Source organism: Gadus macrocephalus, chromosome 4 (assembly GCF_031168955.1).
Source record: "Gadus macrocephalus chromosome 4, ASM3116895v1".
Classification (NCBI taxonomy): Eukaryota; Metazoa; Chordata; class Actinopteri; order Gadiformes; family Gadidae; genus Gadus; species Gadus macrocephalus.
The window spans coordinates 33,437,238-33,453,293 of record NC_082385.1 but is presented as its reverse complement, the minus strand read 5'-3'; the positions used below and the strand labels follow the sequence as shown (position 1 = coordinate 33,453,293).

General features: G+C 46.2%; 2 protein-coding genes across 3 annotated transcripts in view; both read right to left on the bottom strand.

Annotated features, from left to right (window-relative positions):
* The window catches only part of LOC132455345 (NACHT, LRR and PYD domains-containing protein 5-like), a 140,383-nt gene that overhangs the window by 26,849 nt on the left and 97,478 nt on the right, over positions 1-16,056 (bottom strand). The gene's annotated exons all lie outside the window — the stretch shown is intronic.
* The window catches only part of LOC132455353 (uncharacterized), a 13,098-nt gene continuing 2,767 nt past the window's right edge, over positions 5,726-16,056 (bottom strand). For both annotated transcript variants that reach the window (XM_060049178.1, XM_060049180.1), the window contains 15 exons: positions 15,470-15,565; positions 14,056-14,289; positions 13,247-13,406; positions 12,753-12,791; positions 12,597-12,629; positions 12,153-12,197; positions 11,961-12,014; positions 11,785-11,817; positions 11,253-11,309; positions 10,649-10,861; positions 9,920-10,054; positions 9,411-9,446; positions 9,074-9,145; positions 8,016-8,081; positions 5,726-7,857 (listed from right to left, as the gene is read on the bottom strand). In XM_060049178.1, coding sequence (XP_059905161.1) covers positions 7,277-7,857; positions 8,016-8,081; positions 9,074-9,145; positions 9,411-9,446; positions 9,920-10,054; positions 10,649-10,861; positions 11,253-11,309; positions 11,785-11,817; positions 11,961-12,014; positions 12,153-12,197; positions 12,597-12,629; positions 12,753-12,791; positions 13,247-13,406; positions 14,056-14,289; positions 15,470-15,565 — 1,854 coding nt within the window. In that variant the 3' untranslated portion in view covers positions 5,726-7,276. The remainder of the gene's footprint in view (positions 7,858-8,015; positions 8,082-9,073; positions 9,146-9,410; positions 9,447-9,919; positions 10,055-10,648; positions 10,862-11,252; positions 11,310-11,784; positions 11,818-11,960; positions 12,015-12,152; positions 12,198-12,596; positions 12,630-12,752; positions 12,792-13,246; positions 13,407-14,055; positions 14,290-15,469; positions 15,566-16,056) is intronic.

The window sequence follows — 16,056 nt, the reverse complement described above, 5'->3', positions numbered from 1 at the left end:
TCGTTGGTATGGTTGGTCTGAAGCGCTCGTAGAACCTTCTTAGCCCTACCGTAGTGATGGTTCAGCTCCTGAGACTCCGCTACTGTACAGTAACAATTAGAAATCCCTGTTGCGCATGAAACTGCCACATTGGCAGTGTTGTGTTTCAATTCGTGAAGAAAATAATTGCTGGAAAGACAAAAGCAAAAACAAAGAATAGAAATGCAGGATAGGCCAAGTTGTTTAGTTGTTCATCCCAAGGTCGCATCCGTAGCCAATTGAGGCCAAATCAAACGGCATATTTGAATTAAGGATGTAATTTCCTCAATGTCCTCCGCTGTTTCTATATTTTCTCTACATGTTTTAAGCCAGTGTATGCTATGCTAGTGTGTGCGCCCATGGTCAAATGTTTAGGCCTACTAGAAGCGTCTCGGCTGTTCTTTATTTGGGCCGTGGGAACAGCAGCCGAGGTCGTCTCCATTCGCCTCCAACAATTTCAAAAACTTGCGACTTCAAAAAATGATTGCAGTTATTTTACAACTAAAAGAAAGAAAAAAAACGGTCTTAATAAGAGGTCTCAATACTTTTTTCAACCAATGCCTCAAGTCCGTCTTTGCCTCTTCACCTGAAAAACACACACCTGGCCTTATAATACCTTGTTGGTGCGCCAAGCCCGCACAGAGACCCCTACAGCAAAAAGCAAAGCTGTCTCGCATAAACAGTATTATATAATATGCAAAATAACACAGACAGAAACACAGAGAACAAGACCCAGTACAAGATGGCGTTTAAACACCTTCACTAACCAAGAAGGCCGTCTTCCTGTCTAAATAATGTAATCATAATACTGCACTACAAATATAACAACTGTACATTCTGTCCTAAGTACCTTAAAAGTCACTCAAGTATACAAGAAGACACAAGAAGAAAAAGTCATTCTTAAAATATGAAGCATGGACAGAGAGTTCTTAGCTCTGTCCACCCTGAGTACAGGGTACTCAGAGTACTTGGAGTACAGAATACTCAGAGTACACACACACACACACACACACACACACACACACACACACACACACACACACACACACACACACACACACACACACACACACACACACACACACACACACACATTAAAATCTTCACTTTAGCCACGTTTAACATCCTACCCTTTAAAAGTCACAAACGGTCTACTCTGCTGCAGTCTGTGATTCATTCAACTCCAGCGGTAGTAAAGTGGACCATTTAGCTTCAAGTGTAAGTGAATCATTTAAATGACTTGAGAGTAGGAAACAAAATTATTTGACACAATGGGCCCTATCTTGCATCCATCGCAATTGACTTTCTACACCGACGCATGTATCTTGGCTAGTTTGCACCCGGTGCAAAGCCGATTCTCCCCCGCAACAAACCTGCGCCACTAAACTTGCGCCCTGAGTGGCGTGTCGGCAAAAAGCAGAGGCGTGTTCCAGCACAAATGATACATGGTGCTATTTTACAGACTGATAAAGCAGTTGCGCAACTGACCGACAAATACCTGGTATAAGTGCAATGGCGGATAGCGCAGTTGGTGTTGTTATTTTGATGTACCATGGCAGGTCGGAACTGCAACATAAGCTTACACACCAGTAGGCTATACACAGGAAAAACATGCAAACGATTTGCCTAATTGAAATATTATGATGATGATGTGGATTGTGGGAAAAAAAAAAATCCAAAGGGGCTGCATGAATGAACGCTATGCCATGTGTTAGAATAATATTAATAACAAATATAGCTGCGAGCAGCAATGTGGGTGTCAAGCATAATGGGACTCGATAAACTTATTCCGCCGGACGGACGTAATCGGCCGGGAGGACATAATCGGCTACATGACGACCGTCTCGGTAATCGGTCTTAACGACGGCTGGTGGGATGAACTAGAGCATTATGCGAGTACGCGTCAATGTTTACCAAATGGGAAAATGACCCCCCCTAGAGGTAAGGGCGCAATACAGTCTGCCTGACAGAACAAATGACACAAATACATAGGGGTATTCAGAACAATATCCCTAACAGAGACACAATGTAAACAAGCATCCGCTCATAAGACTGAGCCAAGTTTGGTTTGGATGCATGAAGGCCTTGCAGAGAAATTAGCTCACTTCTTGTTTGACGCCCCCCTGAGGTCAAAGGGTCATCAAATATTTTGGATGTCCACAGAATGATGTCATAAGTCCAGGCGCGTGCCGTCCATATGGGCAGGTGGGGCGGCGAACTCCCTGCAAGAGCATGCTCCCAAAAAGAATAGTTCCTCAGTAAATCATTGCTCCAAGTCTATGTTTGGAGCAATAAATTAACTATAAATTAAGCCTACATTAACTATCTATAGTTTCTGTAGGCTTTCCGAATATTTTTGGTCTGTTGATATCGAGTTGATGGTGGCGATTCTAGTTGAGTTTAACGTGTCATGCAATGTGGGGCAGCGGAGCTCAACGACCACGTCCCTCCGTATGTTTCTCGCATAACCCTGCAGGCTGCAATAAGAATTGCATTCCGCACTATAAGACGCCCATATGGTCGTAAAGTAGTCTGCCCCATGGTCATATTCTAGGACTGTTGTTGTTTAAAATCGAATTACTCCGCCTGTATCTTTCGGCATTGAAGAGTATTTATTTATTTATTTCAGCAGGTATTAAAATTGTATACCTGATTTCATACCTGATTTAAATGGCTGTTATTGAGAAATATCTGATTTCAAAAGTGTTGTTATTGAGAGATTGGCACACATCGTCGGGCCAAGTTCCAAATCGGAGGTCTGCTTGATTGATGACTTGTATTTGCACTCGCTAAGCCTGTTGTTAAAATAAAATATGGAAGAAATAACTTCCCTATAAGGGACATCATATGACGAGTGTTGCGGATGGCACTTCAAAAGCGTGCAGTAACATTAGGCTATTCGTTTATTTTTAATTCTTACTCACAATTAGTTTAGACAACATGTTTTAATGTTGCTCAAAATATACATGTTAAAAATATATAGAAATTGGTTCACCTCCTACCTGTCTGAAAGATTCCAATACATCTCCATCAACAGCCACAAATCCCACACCATCCCTGTCTCACACGGAGTCCCCCAAGGCTCAGTGTTTGGCCCCGTCCTCTTCATCCTCTACATGCTCCCACTAGGTCACATCATCCGCCGCCATGGTCTTCAATTTCCCTGTTAGGCCGACGATACCCTACTATACATCACCACCACAGCCATTACTCCTGCCATCCTATCCATTCTCATCAACTGTCTCATGGGCATCAAAACCTGGATGGAACTAAACTTCCTCAAACTCAACGGCAATAAAACTGAAGTTATCATCTTTGGCCCGAAAAGCATCATCCCCACCTCCCAGAACTTCTCACGTTGCAGATGGTCACTCTGTCACTCCCTCCCCCCTTGCAGAAACCTCGGCATCATCATGGACCCCACGCTCTCCTTCAAGTCACACATAAACAGCGTCAGAAAAACATCCTTCTTCCACCTCCGTAACATTACACGCCTTCGACCCACCCTCTCATCCTCAGCTGCCGAAACACTAATCCACGCCTTCATCACTTGAAGACTCGACTATTGCAATAGCATTCTGTGTGGCCTTCCCTCCACTATTCTTCAAAAATTGCAATATGTTCAAAACTCTGCTGCCCGACTGCTTACTAACTCCCCCTCCAGAGAACACATTAATCCCATCCTGCGTCAACTTCATTGGCTTCCAATAAAACAACGCATACATTTCAAGATTCTCCTCACCACCTTCAAAGCGCTAAACAGCTTTGCAGCCTCGTACAACAGATCTCCTCCATCGCCACTCCCCCACCTGCCGCCTACGCTCCGCTGATGCCAACCTTCTCACCTCCATCACCAAGACCAAGTATCGCACCCTGGGGGACAGAGCCTTCGCCATCGCCGCCCCTACCCTCTGGAACTCCCTCCCTCTGGCCATCCGAAACTCTGATACTCTCTGTTCATTCAAAAGTCAACTTAAAACCTATCTCTTCAGGACCACCTACAACATTTGACAAATCATCCTCCGCCATCTTCCACTCTCTCCCGCTCTCTTAATGTGTTGCCTATTGTTGTGGTGTTGTTTATTTATTAATTTATTAAATTTCCCTTTTGATTGATTGTCTGCACTGTCTGTATGAATTCCTTCCTATTTGTAAAGTGTCTTTGAGTACTTAAAAAAGCGCTATAAAAAACGGATAATTTATTATTATTATTATTATTATAATACCGCACTACAAATATAACAACTCTCCATTCTGCCCTAAGTACCCTCAAAGTCACCACAGGACATTTGTGATTTAGAACAAATCCTATGTCAGAGGAAACATCATTCGTCAACCTGACGCTTGACTCCAAGCTGGAAGGTTCTGGTTTCGATCCCCAATGCCCACAGTCTAAGAAGTAACATTCTACAGACCTGGAATCTTCAAAATTATTTTTTTGCAATTTTGACGAATAGCAATGCATCTATACATTTACTATCATTTTAACCATCACCCTATTAATACGAATCAAAGTTATTCATATTTATGATCTATCAAGGATCAGAGTGGACTACAGTACCTTAGTCGTCTTCCTGCTGTGATGAAGTGAGCCACACCAAACCGTCCGACTCACAACAAGGAAATGATGAACCAACCAGTTGGACCGGTTCATGCTCCTCCCAGACTAACACGCTACGGTGGCTGGTCAAAGAATAATAACTTTCTTAAAAAAATGAACGTTGGACAGAGAGCTGTGATGCGTGGAAGCTCAGAGACAAACCTAGAGACTTGATGTTTCAACCAGCATGTAGAGACACTCACTGAGTCAGCTGCTTCTCCACAGATAATCTATACAATAGATGGATGATTTCCCTTTTCAGAAGAGCAGTGTACTGAGTAGAGTGTCCTCAGAGTACAAGATACTCAGAGTGCAGAATACTCTAGAGTGTAGAGTATTCAGAGTACTCAGTAAGGGTTAGCATGTAGTACTGGCCTGTGATTCTATAACAGCAGGTTGATTTTCTTTATTTGTTTCTCTTGAATGAGTCTCAATGGAATCTTCTTGGGTTGGATTCTTCTTCTGTTTTTTTCTGGCAGGTATTCAGATAAGGGCCAAGACACACACACACACACACACACACACACACACACACACACACACACACACACACACACACACACACACACACACACACACACACACACGTTATTCTATCTGGATGAGATATTCTCATGATAGTGTCAGGGTCACCTGCTACTGTTGGTGCAGAAATATTTTTTTCAACCATGATGTCAACATCACACATGAATACCTCCATGGTGTTTTTGAACTCCCAGTCATGTTGCTGTGACCTCATTTCATCAGACGGAGCTGGAAGTCTGTCAAGTGTACGTTTTTTATTTAAAATTAGGAAACCAATATTGTTACATGTCATTCATTATTCAGAAGACACTTGACTGCTACTGTAAAGGTTATTGAATTAAAGGTTATGAATGAAACAAACAGTGAACAGTATAGTCTATGTAGTGTCATCATTTATGATGTTAATGTTTCTATAATAGCAGGGTTATTTTCTACCTTCACTTCTCTTCCGTGATTATCTGGTTGGGTTGGATTCTTGCTGCACCCTTTACAGGCAGGTATTCAACAACACACACCTTGAGTCTCATCAAACCAGCACAGTTTACAACCATGGTAACGTGATGTCACTCAGTATTCAGAGGGTTTAGGGTTTCAGAATCTTTATTCTTTATTTTTTACTTTATTCTAACTTATAACAATTATGTTCAGATATTTGGGTAATAACGGTACAATAACATACAAACAATAACACAACAAACAATAAACCATAACACACAATGATCCAATGGATGGAAGTCAGCCTGCGTTCCTCCAGAGGTCCGCAAGGTGCAGTCCCCTGAAGGGGAGACCAACCCGCGCCGCCCCAAGAGCTGCGCCAGCTGCAGTCCGACACACTGCCTACTGCGAGGACTTCTTACACCGTGGCACAGGTGACAGAAAGGCTGGGATCAGCTCTGCTCCACACATGATGTAGGATGGAAACATCTATCATGTTGTTCCCCCTTCATCGTGTAAGCTCCGTCTCCTATTCCTTGCATCGTCTAGCCGCTCTACTTGTTCCTAGCGTTAGCCAACGTTGACCTTTGTGCCGGGGGTATCCCGGGCACGAGGGAGCAGAGATCCCCTCATGCGTTCTCCTCCTTGATGAGAACACAGGAAACTCTGTCCTTTAAGAAAACATTATTTTATTTGATCCTTGACAAATGCCATGTGAGGTGTGACTTCTCAGTTAGACCCCCCCACACACATGTAGAAACCCATGCCAGGTGGACCCCCCCCCCACACACACACACACACACACACACACACACACACACACACACACACACACACACACACACACACACACACACACACACACACACACACACACAGCTTTGTTTTTTCCTCGCAGAACCTTCGTGGTCGAATCCACACACGGACCTCTGTCTTCTGTTTTTGTTTGTTTGTTTGTTGTGGTGGTATGAACCGCCTGGTGACGTCACCCTGCCTACGTCCTGTCGTTCGGTTGCCTCTTTTTTTATAAAATAAATCCATGGAAATGAATGGCAGTGACTCGTTTGTTTGTTCTGATGTTGTTGCTCCTCGCATGTGAAGATATGAATGTGACGTTAAACAGAAAAAATAATAATCAGAAAGGAAAGTGAGAATCGGAGAAGAACTGACTTCTTGACGACATCAAATTTTCATTAGTTTTAGAAGAAGTAGAGGTTTTAAAGATATGCTATTGGAATGTTCGTTGAACAAAAAAGGTACCTGCTTTAAATTTGTTGCACGATGATCAGAAAATAAACAGTTTTCGCCCAAGAGGCGGGGCTTAAAGGCTCAGTTACGGTTCCACGTCGACGCAACGCAGGTGGGTTTACGGACCCGTTACGTCCTTGCGGACCCTCCTTGGGTCTGACGCAAGGGCCTGACGCGCGCCTACCAAAAAATTGTCACCTTCCGTTTTTCGGCGTCGCAGCAGCAAGGGCTGTGATCGGTCCCCTCACTGAAACCCGACGCTGGACCAAAAGCGCTTCACGACTGCGTCGAAGCGTCTGCGTGGTCGTTGCGTCGGGTCGCCGTGGAACCACAACAGAGCCTTAACTCATCCCCTCACACCCCAACGTCACACTTCTTTTCCGCAAGCCCCCCCCGTGTCCAGAGCCTCCCGGCGTGCATCCCCCCCCCCCCCCCCATCACCTCGCGTCCTCACATGGGACAGAGCTTGACGCTGTCCGCGCTGCTGCTGAACTGTCCCAGGGCGAAGTCCATCCCCACGCCCACGCCCACGCCCACCCCGACCGCGGCGTACAGCGGCCGGGTGAAGTTGGCGCGGAAGGTGTGCAGGTGGCTCATGCCGTCGGCCACGCTGTAGAAGCCCAGCGTGCCCGCCGCCGTGTCCAGGAACACGCCCACGCGCGGCGAGTAGCCCACGGCGATGTCCCGCCTCTCGTTGTCGTGCATGGCCACGCAGCGCGTGTCCGACAGCTCCAGGCTCCAGGACCGCGCGTTGTAGCCCAGGCCGGCCTGGCCGTCGCCGCCCTTGCGGGCCAGCGAGCCGTAGGCCACGCCCACCGAGGAGCCCCGCCCCCGCCACTCCACCTCCCAGTAGCTGCGCCCGCCGCCGCCCAGCGGGCCGCGGCTCAGCGCCTGGGTCCAGCCGTCGAAGCGCTGCGGCGCGTCGGCGGCGCCGGGCGCGGCGGCCGCCTGCAGGGTGGCCTTGGTGTCGCCGTCGGAGAGCGCCAGCCGCCGGTGCGCCGTGTCGGGGTCGAGGGTCAGCTGGACGGCGTCTAGGGGGAGGAGCTTAGATTGGATGTTGTGTCTCTGTGCTTTTTAAAGTGACTGGGTTTTATAAACCCCCCCCCCCGCCCACTATAACAATGTATACAATTGTGTGTGTGTGTGTGTGTGTGTGTGTGTGTGTGTGTGTGTGTGTGTGTGTGCTTACACTGAAGGAACTCCTCTCTGCCTCTGGGTTCAGGTGCCTGGATGCTGTCCAGGTTGATCTCCCTCACTGTCGTGGAGAGGAGCAACCATGGGAACCATGTCCGTTACCATGGGAACAACATCCCCCCCCAAACACCTACCCCAGGTGATTTGTATGTTTTCAAGACGTCATGGATAATAGAGGATATGGGGAAAATAAATACATCGATCAACTGTGGACATTTCAAGATCACTCACACACACACACACACACACACACACACACACACACACACACACACACACACACACACACACACACACACACACACACACACACACACACACACACACACACACACTAGAGTGTCCATCTCGTCGAACCTATTAGTCGCTGGGAGAAACAGTAGCACATTGTCCAAACCTTATTATAAGACATCCACGGTCTTAACCCACATGAACACATTGACAACTCAAACGGCGCTTCCTGGAGGGGAAACACAGCAGATGCGCCCCGTTGTGGTCCGGAAGGAGAATTACAACCCATTTCCTTTAAAGGCACCCAGTGCAACTTTATGTAAACATTCAATGAAAAATAAACATTCAATTTCTAGTCTTTTTTACACGTAGTAAGTTTCAATAACTCCATACCATTACATATCGACATTCAAGGAGCAAAGATGAGACGTCGTTGTGTGGTGAGAACTGATAGAAAATCGTAAACAACAACAATCGCCGGTGGGGAGAAGCCATTTTTCCATTGACTGGAAGCCTGCTTTATTTATTGTAGGTTACAAAAAATAAAGAATATGGCGGCATTGTTGTTGTTATCGATTTTGTATCAGTTCTCACCACACAACGACGTCTCATCTTTGCTGCTTAAATGTCGGTATGTAATGGTATGGAGTTATTGAAACTTACTACGTGTAAAAAAGACTAGAAATTTAATGTTTATTTTTAAGCCTCGAAAGTTGCACTGGGTGCCTTTAACTGCCTAGGATGGGGTTGTCCAATTGAGTCGCTCTATATTGGGTGAAATTATAACTAAGAACGCAAGAATGAAGAAGAATTGAGGCTTACATGCTGGGAACACTTGGGCGTCGTTCGGCATGAAGTCTGGGGAGGGTGAATCCAAGAAGAGGCCGGGGTTAACTTAGAAAGGGAAGAGAGAAAGGAAAAATTGAATCGTGCATTATATGTGCTTCATACGCACGTCATGAAACAAGAAATATTCACTAACCGACAGAAATACGTTTATCTGTACACGGTCAATTTCTAAAATTACCTTTTGGGTGGTTCATTAACATTAACTAACCTTTTAACCACTTGTATACTGATAACAGGGAACACATCAACAATCACCCAGAGCTTGGGGTGCGTTCAGAACCACATAGAACACGTGAAGAATAAAATTCACCTTCTGTCGGCGTTTCAGACAGAGTGCCTATTCCCCCTGTGAAGAAGAGGCAAGGACAAACAGTTAAGCACAGTAACAAATATCCACACTGTCATACAATGCCATTTAAAACGGACTACATGGAATAGTCTGCCAAATAAAAATAAAATGGGATTTTTTGACGTCATGATGTCATCTTCGCGTTACGCTCAAACTATCTGAATAAAACCTATAACATCTTGTAGCCAGTCCAACGTAAAACATAACTGACACTAAGTAAGTTCTGGTTTGCCTGTGTTGTTGAGATGCCTCAGAGATATGCCTTGGGTCATTTTAACTAAATCTGCTGGCCACTAAACATGGCTGTCAATTCAAAAAAGAGAACAGACAGCCAATTGGCTGCTGGCTACTGAACACGTGTCATTTGTATGTACTTCCTGCTGGACTATCAGTTGGCTAACATCAAACGTGAACACAGTTTTAAGTGGATTGTCTTCATATACTGCGGTAGTTTAGAGGCCAGGTCTCACATGGGTTCCCGCCTCTGATCGACGGACCGCTGCGACCGCTGGCTGGAGGGGTCGCGTCCGGCATAGGGGTGGCCTGGGCGGTGCCACGGCGATGGGAGCGGAAGAGGCTGCTGATGGAGGACATCCGGCTGAAGGCTAGACCAAAGGGGAAGGAGACAAAGAATGACAAAAAAGGACAGGGTAGTACTTACTTTTATATATTCCACCTTGGGCTCGACTAGAGCACAGGTTACCTTTTGACCGCGACCAGAGGCACAGGAGACCAATTTGAATTAACTTTTCAGACTAATATCAGAAATCGGTTAACTAAAATGTAACCCACCGTGCTCACATCAAGAAATCACTGAACTTACAAGCCAAAACCTTATAATAAACATAAACCATTGAAATCACAATTGGTGAACTTGCATAATAGTCAGTGAACTATCTTATCCATCAGTGAACTCTTAGAAAAAAATCTCTGAACTCCATCTGAAAGCATTGACTAAGCATACAGAAATCACTGAACTGCCATCAGAAATCACTGAATTGATATGAACAATCATAACCTCAAAATAATCAATCACTGAACTAACATTGAGGAATCGGTGCAGGAAAAAACAACGAGCTACCACTGAGAACGCACTGAACCATCAGCCAAAATCGACCACGTTGAAACATCCTCCCGCTTAACGTCAAAACGACGTCAATAAAACACGACATCAAGCAGTGAAAGACTCGGCACCGTACATCCAGCGATGGCCTGGGCCGGGCTGGCTGCTCGGACGGGGGCCGGGACGGGAGCTGGGGTGACGGCGGCGGCGGCGGTCGGGCGTGGGGGGTCCGGTTGGGCCGGGGGCGACGGTTGGGTCTGACGGGGGCCGTTCCACTCGGACTCGGACTCACGGCGGCTCAGAGTCGGGCTCGACCGGGGGCTGGGCCGCCTGCTGTTGCTCTCCCTCGCTGGAGGGGAGGGGGGGGGGGGACGAGAAGAGACGACATGGTTTGTTAGTTCAGCGCAGGATGAGGTCTGTGTAGTGGCTTGGGTGTTTGAGTCCCTGGTCACATGGTACTGGGTTTGATCCCCTGTTGTCGGCTGCCTTACCTGTGGCGCCCTTGAGCAAGACATCCTGACTTGTCTGCTAAATGAATCTGGCTCAAGGAGCAGCTGGAACAGAGCCATGCAGGGGACGAAGGTACCGCAAAAAACCTCTAAAGACCATTTTCGATTGATTGACACTTGTTTTTTGGTTTCTGACCACAGTCGGTATAGAGGTGTTTCGACCAATGGCGTGACGTCGAGGCGGGGCTCGTGATTCCAGAATTCATTGGCCCGTGTGTGCGTCTATTTTACCTGCTTCTAATCCCCGGTTCTCTCTTCTCAGTCCGTCCTGGGGCCTGGGGGAGCTTCCTGGAGACAAAGGGAAACACACAGGGAGTGAATGAGTGAGCGAGAGACTGAATGAGTGAGGGATTATTTTCATTTTTGAATGAATTAATTTGAGTTTGAGTGAAGGTATATGTAGAGATATGAGTACGTTTGCATGGTGTGATGTTCAGAGCTTCTCCTCTGAGACACAGACAGACAGACAGACAGACAGACAGACAGACAGACAGACAGGCAGGCAGGCAGGCAGGCAGACAGACAGACAGACAGACAGACAGACAGACAGACAGACAGACAGACAGGCAGGCAGGCAGGCAGACAGACAGACAGACAGACAGACAGACAGGCAGGCAGGCAGACAGACAGACAGACAGACAGGCAGGCAGGCAGGCAGACAGACAGACAGACAGACAGACAGACAGACAGACAGACAGACAGACAGACAGACAGACAGACAGACAGACAGACAGACAGACAGACAGACAGACAGATGTGTTACCTCGTGGTGGGTCTCTACCCCTCACATCTAATCCTAGGATAAACAAAAAAACTGATATGTTAATGCACGCAAAGTAAACACAACTATTAATTCTAATCCTCATGATATTGAGACACAACTTTCAGCTCTGCAGCTAACTCAAGTTTCATTTTTTGGAGTTCAAAATGTCCGCCCACCAATTCCTCTCCTGTCCGGCGTCCGGACCCCTACCGCCACGCTCGGGGAGGTCGCTGAGGGACGAGCGGCGGGAAAACATGTGGAAGAATGTCTATTCGTTTAGTACAAGATAAACACTACGCAGCGAAGCTAGAAGCTAACGACAGTGCAGCAGTTAGTGGCGTGATTATAGAAACGAAGAGTGACCAAACCTGTTGGACGACTGGTCGCAGTGCGGGCGCCCAGACCTGAGAACACTGGGAAGGAGACGAGGGAAGAGTTGAATGAATGAATGGACGAATGAGAGACTCCATTTCCTGGGTCTAGGGTGATGGCACTTTGGCTGTTGCCCCAGGCCAAGGAAATGAAGTCTCACACAGAACCACAGCGTTGACCACAGAAAGTGGTCAAGATGCTTTCAACACACATAGTGGTTAGAAAATGTTACTTTATAAATACCAAAGTTAATTAAGGGGTTTAGTTTATCGATGAATGAGTAAGAAAGGTGCCAGCTGACTCCACATAGCATTAATTTAAACTGATCAAACACAACGATAACCTGTGTTATGCTTTGTGTGCGGCAATTTAAAATATGTGTGTGCGTGGGTGTGTTTTTTTGCATGAACTCTTTAATGCATGTGAAACCAAATACTCACATCTGAGAAAGCCTCCTTTTGCACCGCGGTTAGCTAGGGGAGAAAGGGACAATGGGTTGGCGTCAATCCACAACTTTGTATCACACCACAACAGCAATGCAACCAACATGAACGTGTGTTATTCTGCGTAAAGTCAAATAATCCTCAGGAACTCACAGTTGCTTCCCTCTAGCGTGAACAGGCTTGTTTCGTTCACTGAAAGGAAGAATGTATACGATACAAGTTAGGCCGCAATTAAAACCACAGATCAAAGAACTCGCTAATAACGTGTCACTTGAGATGGATTCGTTCAATATAATGGTTATGTGTTTGTGTGTGTGTCTGTGTGTGTGTGTGTGTGTGTGCCTGCATGCTTGGTGTGTCTGTCTGTGTGTGTGTGTGTGTGTGTGTGTGCGTGTGTGTGCCTGCATGCTTGGTGTGTCTGTGCGTGCGTGTGTGTGTGTGTGTGTGTGTGTGTGTGTGTGTGTGTGTGTGTGTGTGTGTGTGTGTGTGCCTGCATGCTTGGTGTGTGTGTGTGTGTGTGTGTGTGTGTGTGTGTGTGTGTGTGTCCCTGCATTCTTGTTGCGTCTCTGTGTGTGCGCGTGCGTGCGTGCGTGCGTGCGTGCGTGCGTGCGTGCGTGCGTGTGTGCGTGCGTGCGCGTGCTACCCACCTTTCTTGGTTATCTTCCCCAGCTCAGCGTTGCACAGGTCCTCCACGTGCTCCCTGAGGTCCAGGATGGCCTCTCGCGCCGGGTCGAAGGAGGCCTCCAGGTTCACCAGCACGCCCGGCAGCTCCTCCAGCTCCAGAGGGCTGGCCAGCTCCTCACACGTCTGGGGGACGCGTGAAGCAACGTTACACACGTCATGGCAGAGAGTACTGCAGAGCACGGAGAGCGAGAGATGTAACCCTGACCACTCTCCTATCAAACTAAACCCTAACCCTTCACCTGGAGGTAGTGGACGTGGTCCCCATAAAGCACACTCCCTCCACCTGGAGGTAGTGGACGTCGTCCCCATAAAGCACACTCCCTTCACCTGAAGGTAGTGCATGTGGTCCCCATAAAGCACATTCTCTTCACCTGAAGGTAGTGCATGTGGTCCCCATAAAGCACATTCTCTTCACCTGGAGGTAGTGGACGAGGTCCCCATAAAGCACATTCCCTCTACCTGGAGGAAGTGTGTGAGGTCCCCACAAAGCACCCTAACCCTTTACCTGGAGGTAGTGGACGAGGTCCCCATAAAGCACATCCCCTTTACCTGGAGATAGTGGACAAGGTCCCCATAAAGCACATTCCCTCTACCTGGAGGAAGTGTGTGAGGTCCCCACAAAGCACCCTAACCCTTTACCTGGAGGTAGTGGACGAGGTCCCCATAAAGCACATCCCCTTTACCTGGAGATAGTGGACAAGGTCCCCATAAAGCACATTCCCTCTACCTGGAGGAAGTGTGTGAGGTCCCCACAAAGCACCCTACCCGTTACCTGGAGGTAGTGGATGTGGTCCTCGCAGCGCACCAGATCCTTCATCTCCTCCTCGCGCCTCTTGCGCTCCTTGACCTCAGCCGCCAGGCTGTCGGCCACCTCGCGGGCCTCCGCCATCTTGTCCAGCTCTGCCCGCTCCAGCATGGCCTCCACCAGCGTCTGCAGCCGCTCCACCGAGCAGCGCAGCTCCGAGAGCACCAGCTCCGCGTCGGTGCGCACGCGCTCCGCCGAGTGCTACGGGGGACGAGGTGGGGGTTCATAAAGGTGTTAGCGAGTGTGCGGTGCCCTTTGTGTCAGTAAGTGCCATTCAGTTTAGATACAAAATTATTTTGCCTGTATGTATGTTTGTATGCATGCATGGATTTATGGATTCATGTCATTTATGGCACCCATTGTGTTCCTGATCATCCCTGAAAGGATCAAGATTTCTTCCTTGCTAACTAAGGGAGTTTTTTCTTGCCCTCTGGGGGGCTAGGGTCAGGGGGGGGCTTCATAAATATACGGCCTGTTAAGCCCTCTGAGACTGTACCGGTGATTAAGGGCTATAGAAATACGATTTAATTTTATTCACGCATTGTTATTTAGTTCATACTTTTATTGTAATACACTGCACTTAATTATTATGAGCTTAATGCCTCATATACAATAATAAGCCTTTTGCTGCTCTGCTTTTCCATAATGAAGTCGATTGTGCTATACCATAACGAACCATATGCTATGCAATACCATAATAAACGTAACTATTCTAAGCTATACCATAACAAACCATATGCTATGCAATACCATAATAAACGTAACTATTCTAAGCTATACCATAGCAAACCATATGCTATGCAATACCATAATAAACGTAACTATTCTAAGCTATACCATAACAAACCATATGCTATGCAATACCATAATAAACGTAACTATTCTAAGCTATACCATAACAAACCATATGCTATGCAATACCATAATAAACGTAACTATTCTAAGCTATACCATAACAAACCATATGCTATGCAATACCATAATAAACGTAACTATTCTAAGCTATACCATAACAAACCATATGTTATGCAATACCATAATAAACGTAACTATTCTAAGCTATACCATAACAAACCATATGTTATGCAATACCATAATAAACGTAACTATTCTAAGCTATACCATAACAAACCATATGTTATGCAATACCATAATAAACGTAACTATTCTAAGCTATACCATAACAAACCATATGTTATGCAATACCATAATAAACGTAACTATTCTAAGCTATACCATAACAAACCATATGTTATGCAATACCATAATAAACGTAACTATTCTAAGCTATACCATAACAAACCATGTGTTATGCAACACCATAATAAACAGTATTATGTGCTATGACATAATAAACAGTCTGCTACGCAGCGCGCTATACCTTCATGATCTCCATCATTCTGGTCATCTCCTTCAACTCCCTCTCTCTCTCCTGAAGTCTCTGGTGGTTCTCAGCCTGCAGCCCCGTCAGAACTTTCTGGAAAGGCACAAAGTTCGATGTCAACAACAGTTGTCATGATTCCATGTGAGCAAATCTATACAAACAAGGAGACAATATTCCCCACAATGTAAACTAAAACAGAAAACAAGGGGATGATAAGATCAACGAGGAATACAATTCCGTACAGTATGCCTGGAGAATAAATAGTATCTTGATGCTAATATTGTTACTATCCACAACATCCTCATCAATGGTATCATTCATATTTCGAAATACTATTACTGTCAGTTAAACACGTTATTAAAGGCGTCAACGCAAACAAATTTTAACGGCGTTAATTATCTTTTGTCACGCGATTAACACAAATGTTTTAATTTAAAAAAGTTTTTTCTTTGGCTCAAAACAAAGAAGCAGTAGCCTGACTGCTATGTTCAAGGCAGTATGTTTGTATGTTCATCGTTTAATGGCACTATAGGCTTTTTTTTTGTATCGTCCTGTTTTGATCAGTATATGCCAAAGGCAAGCTG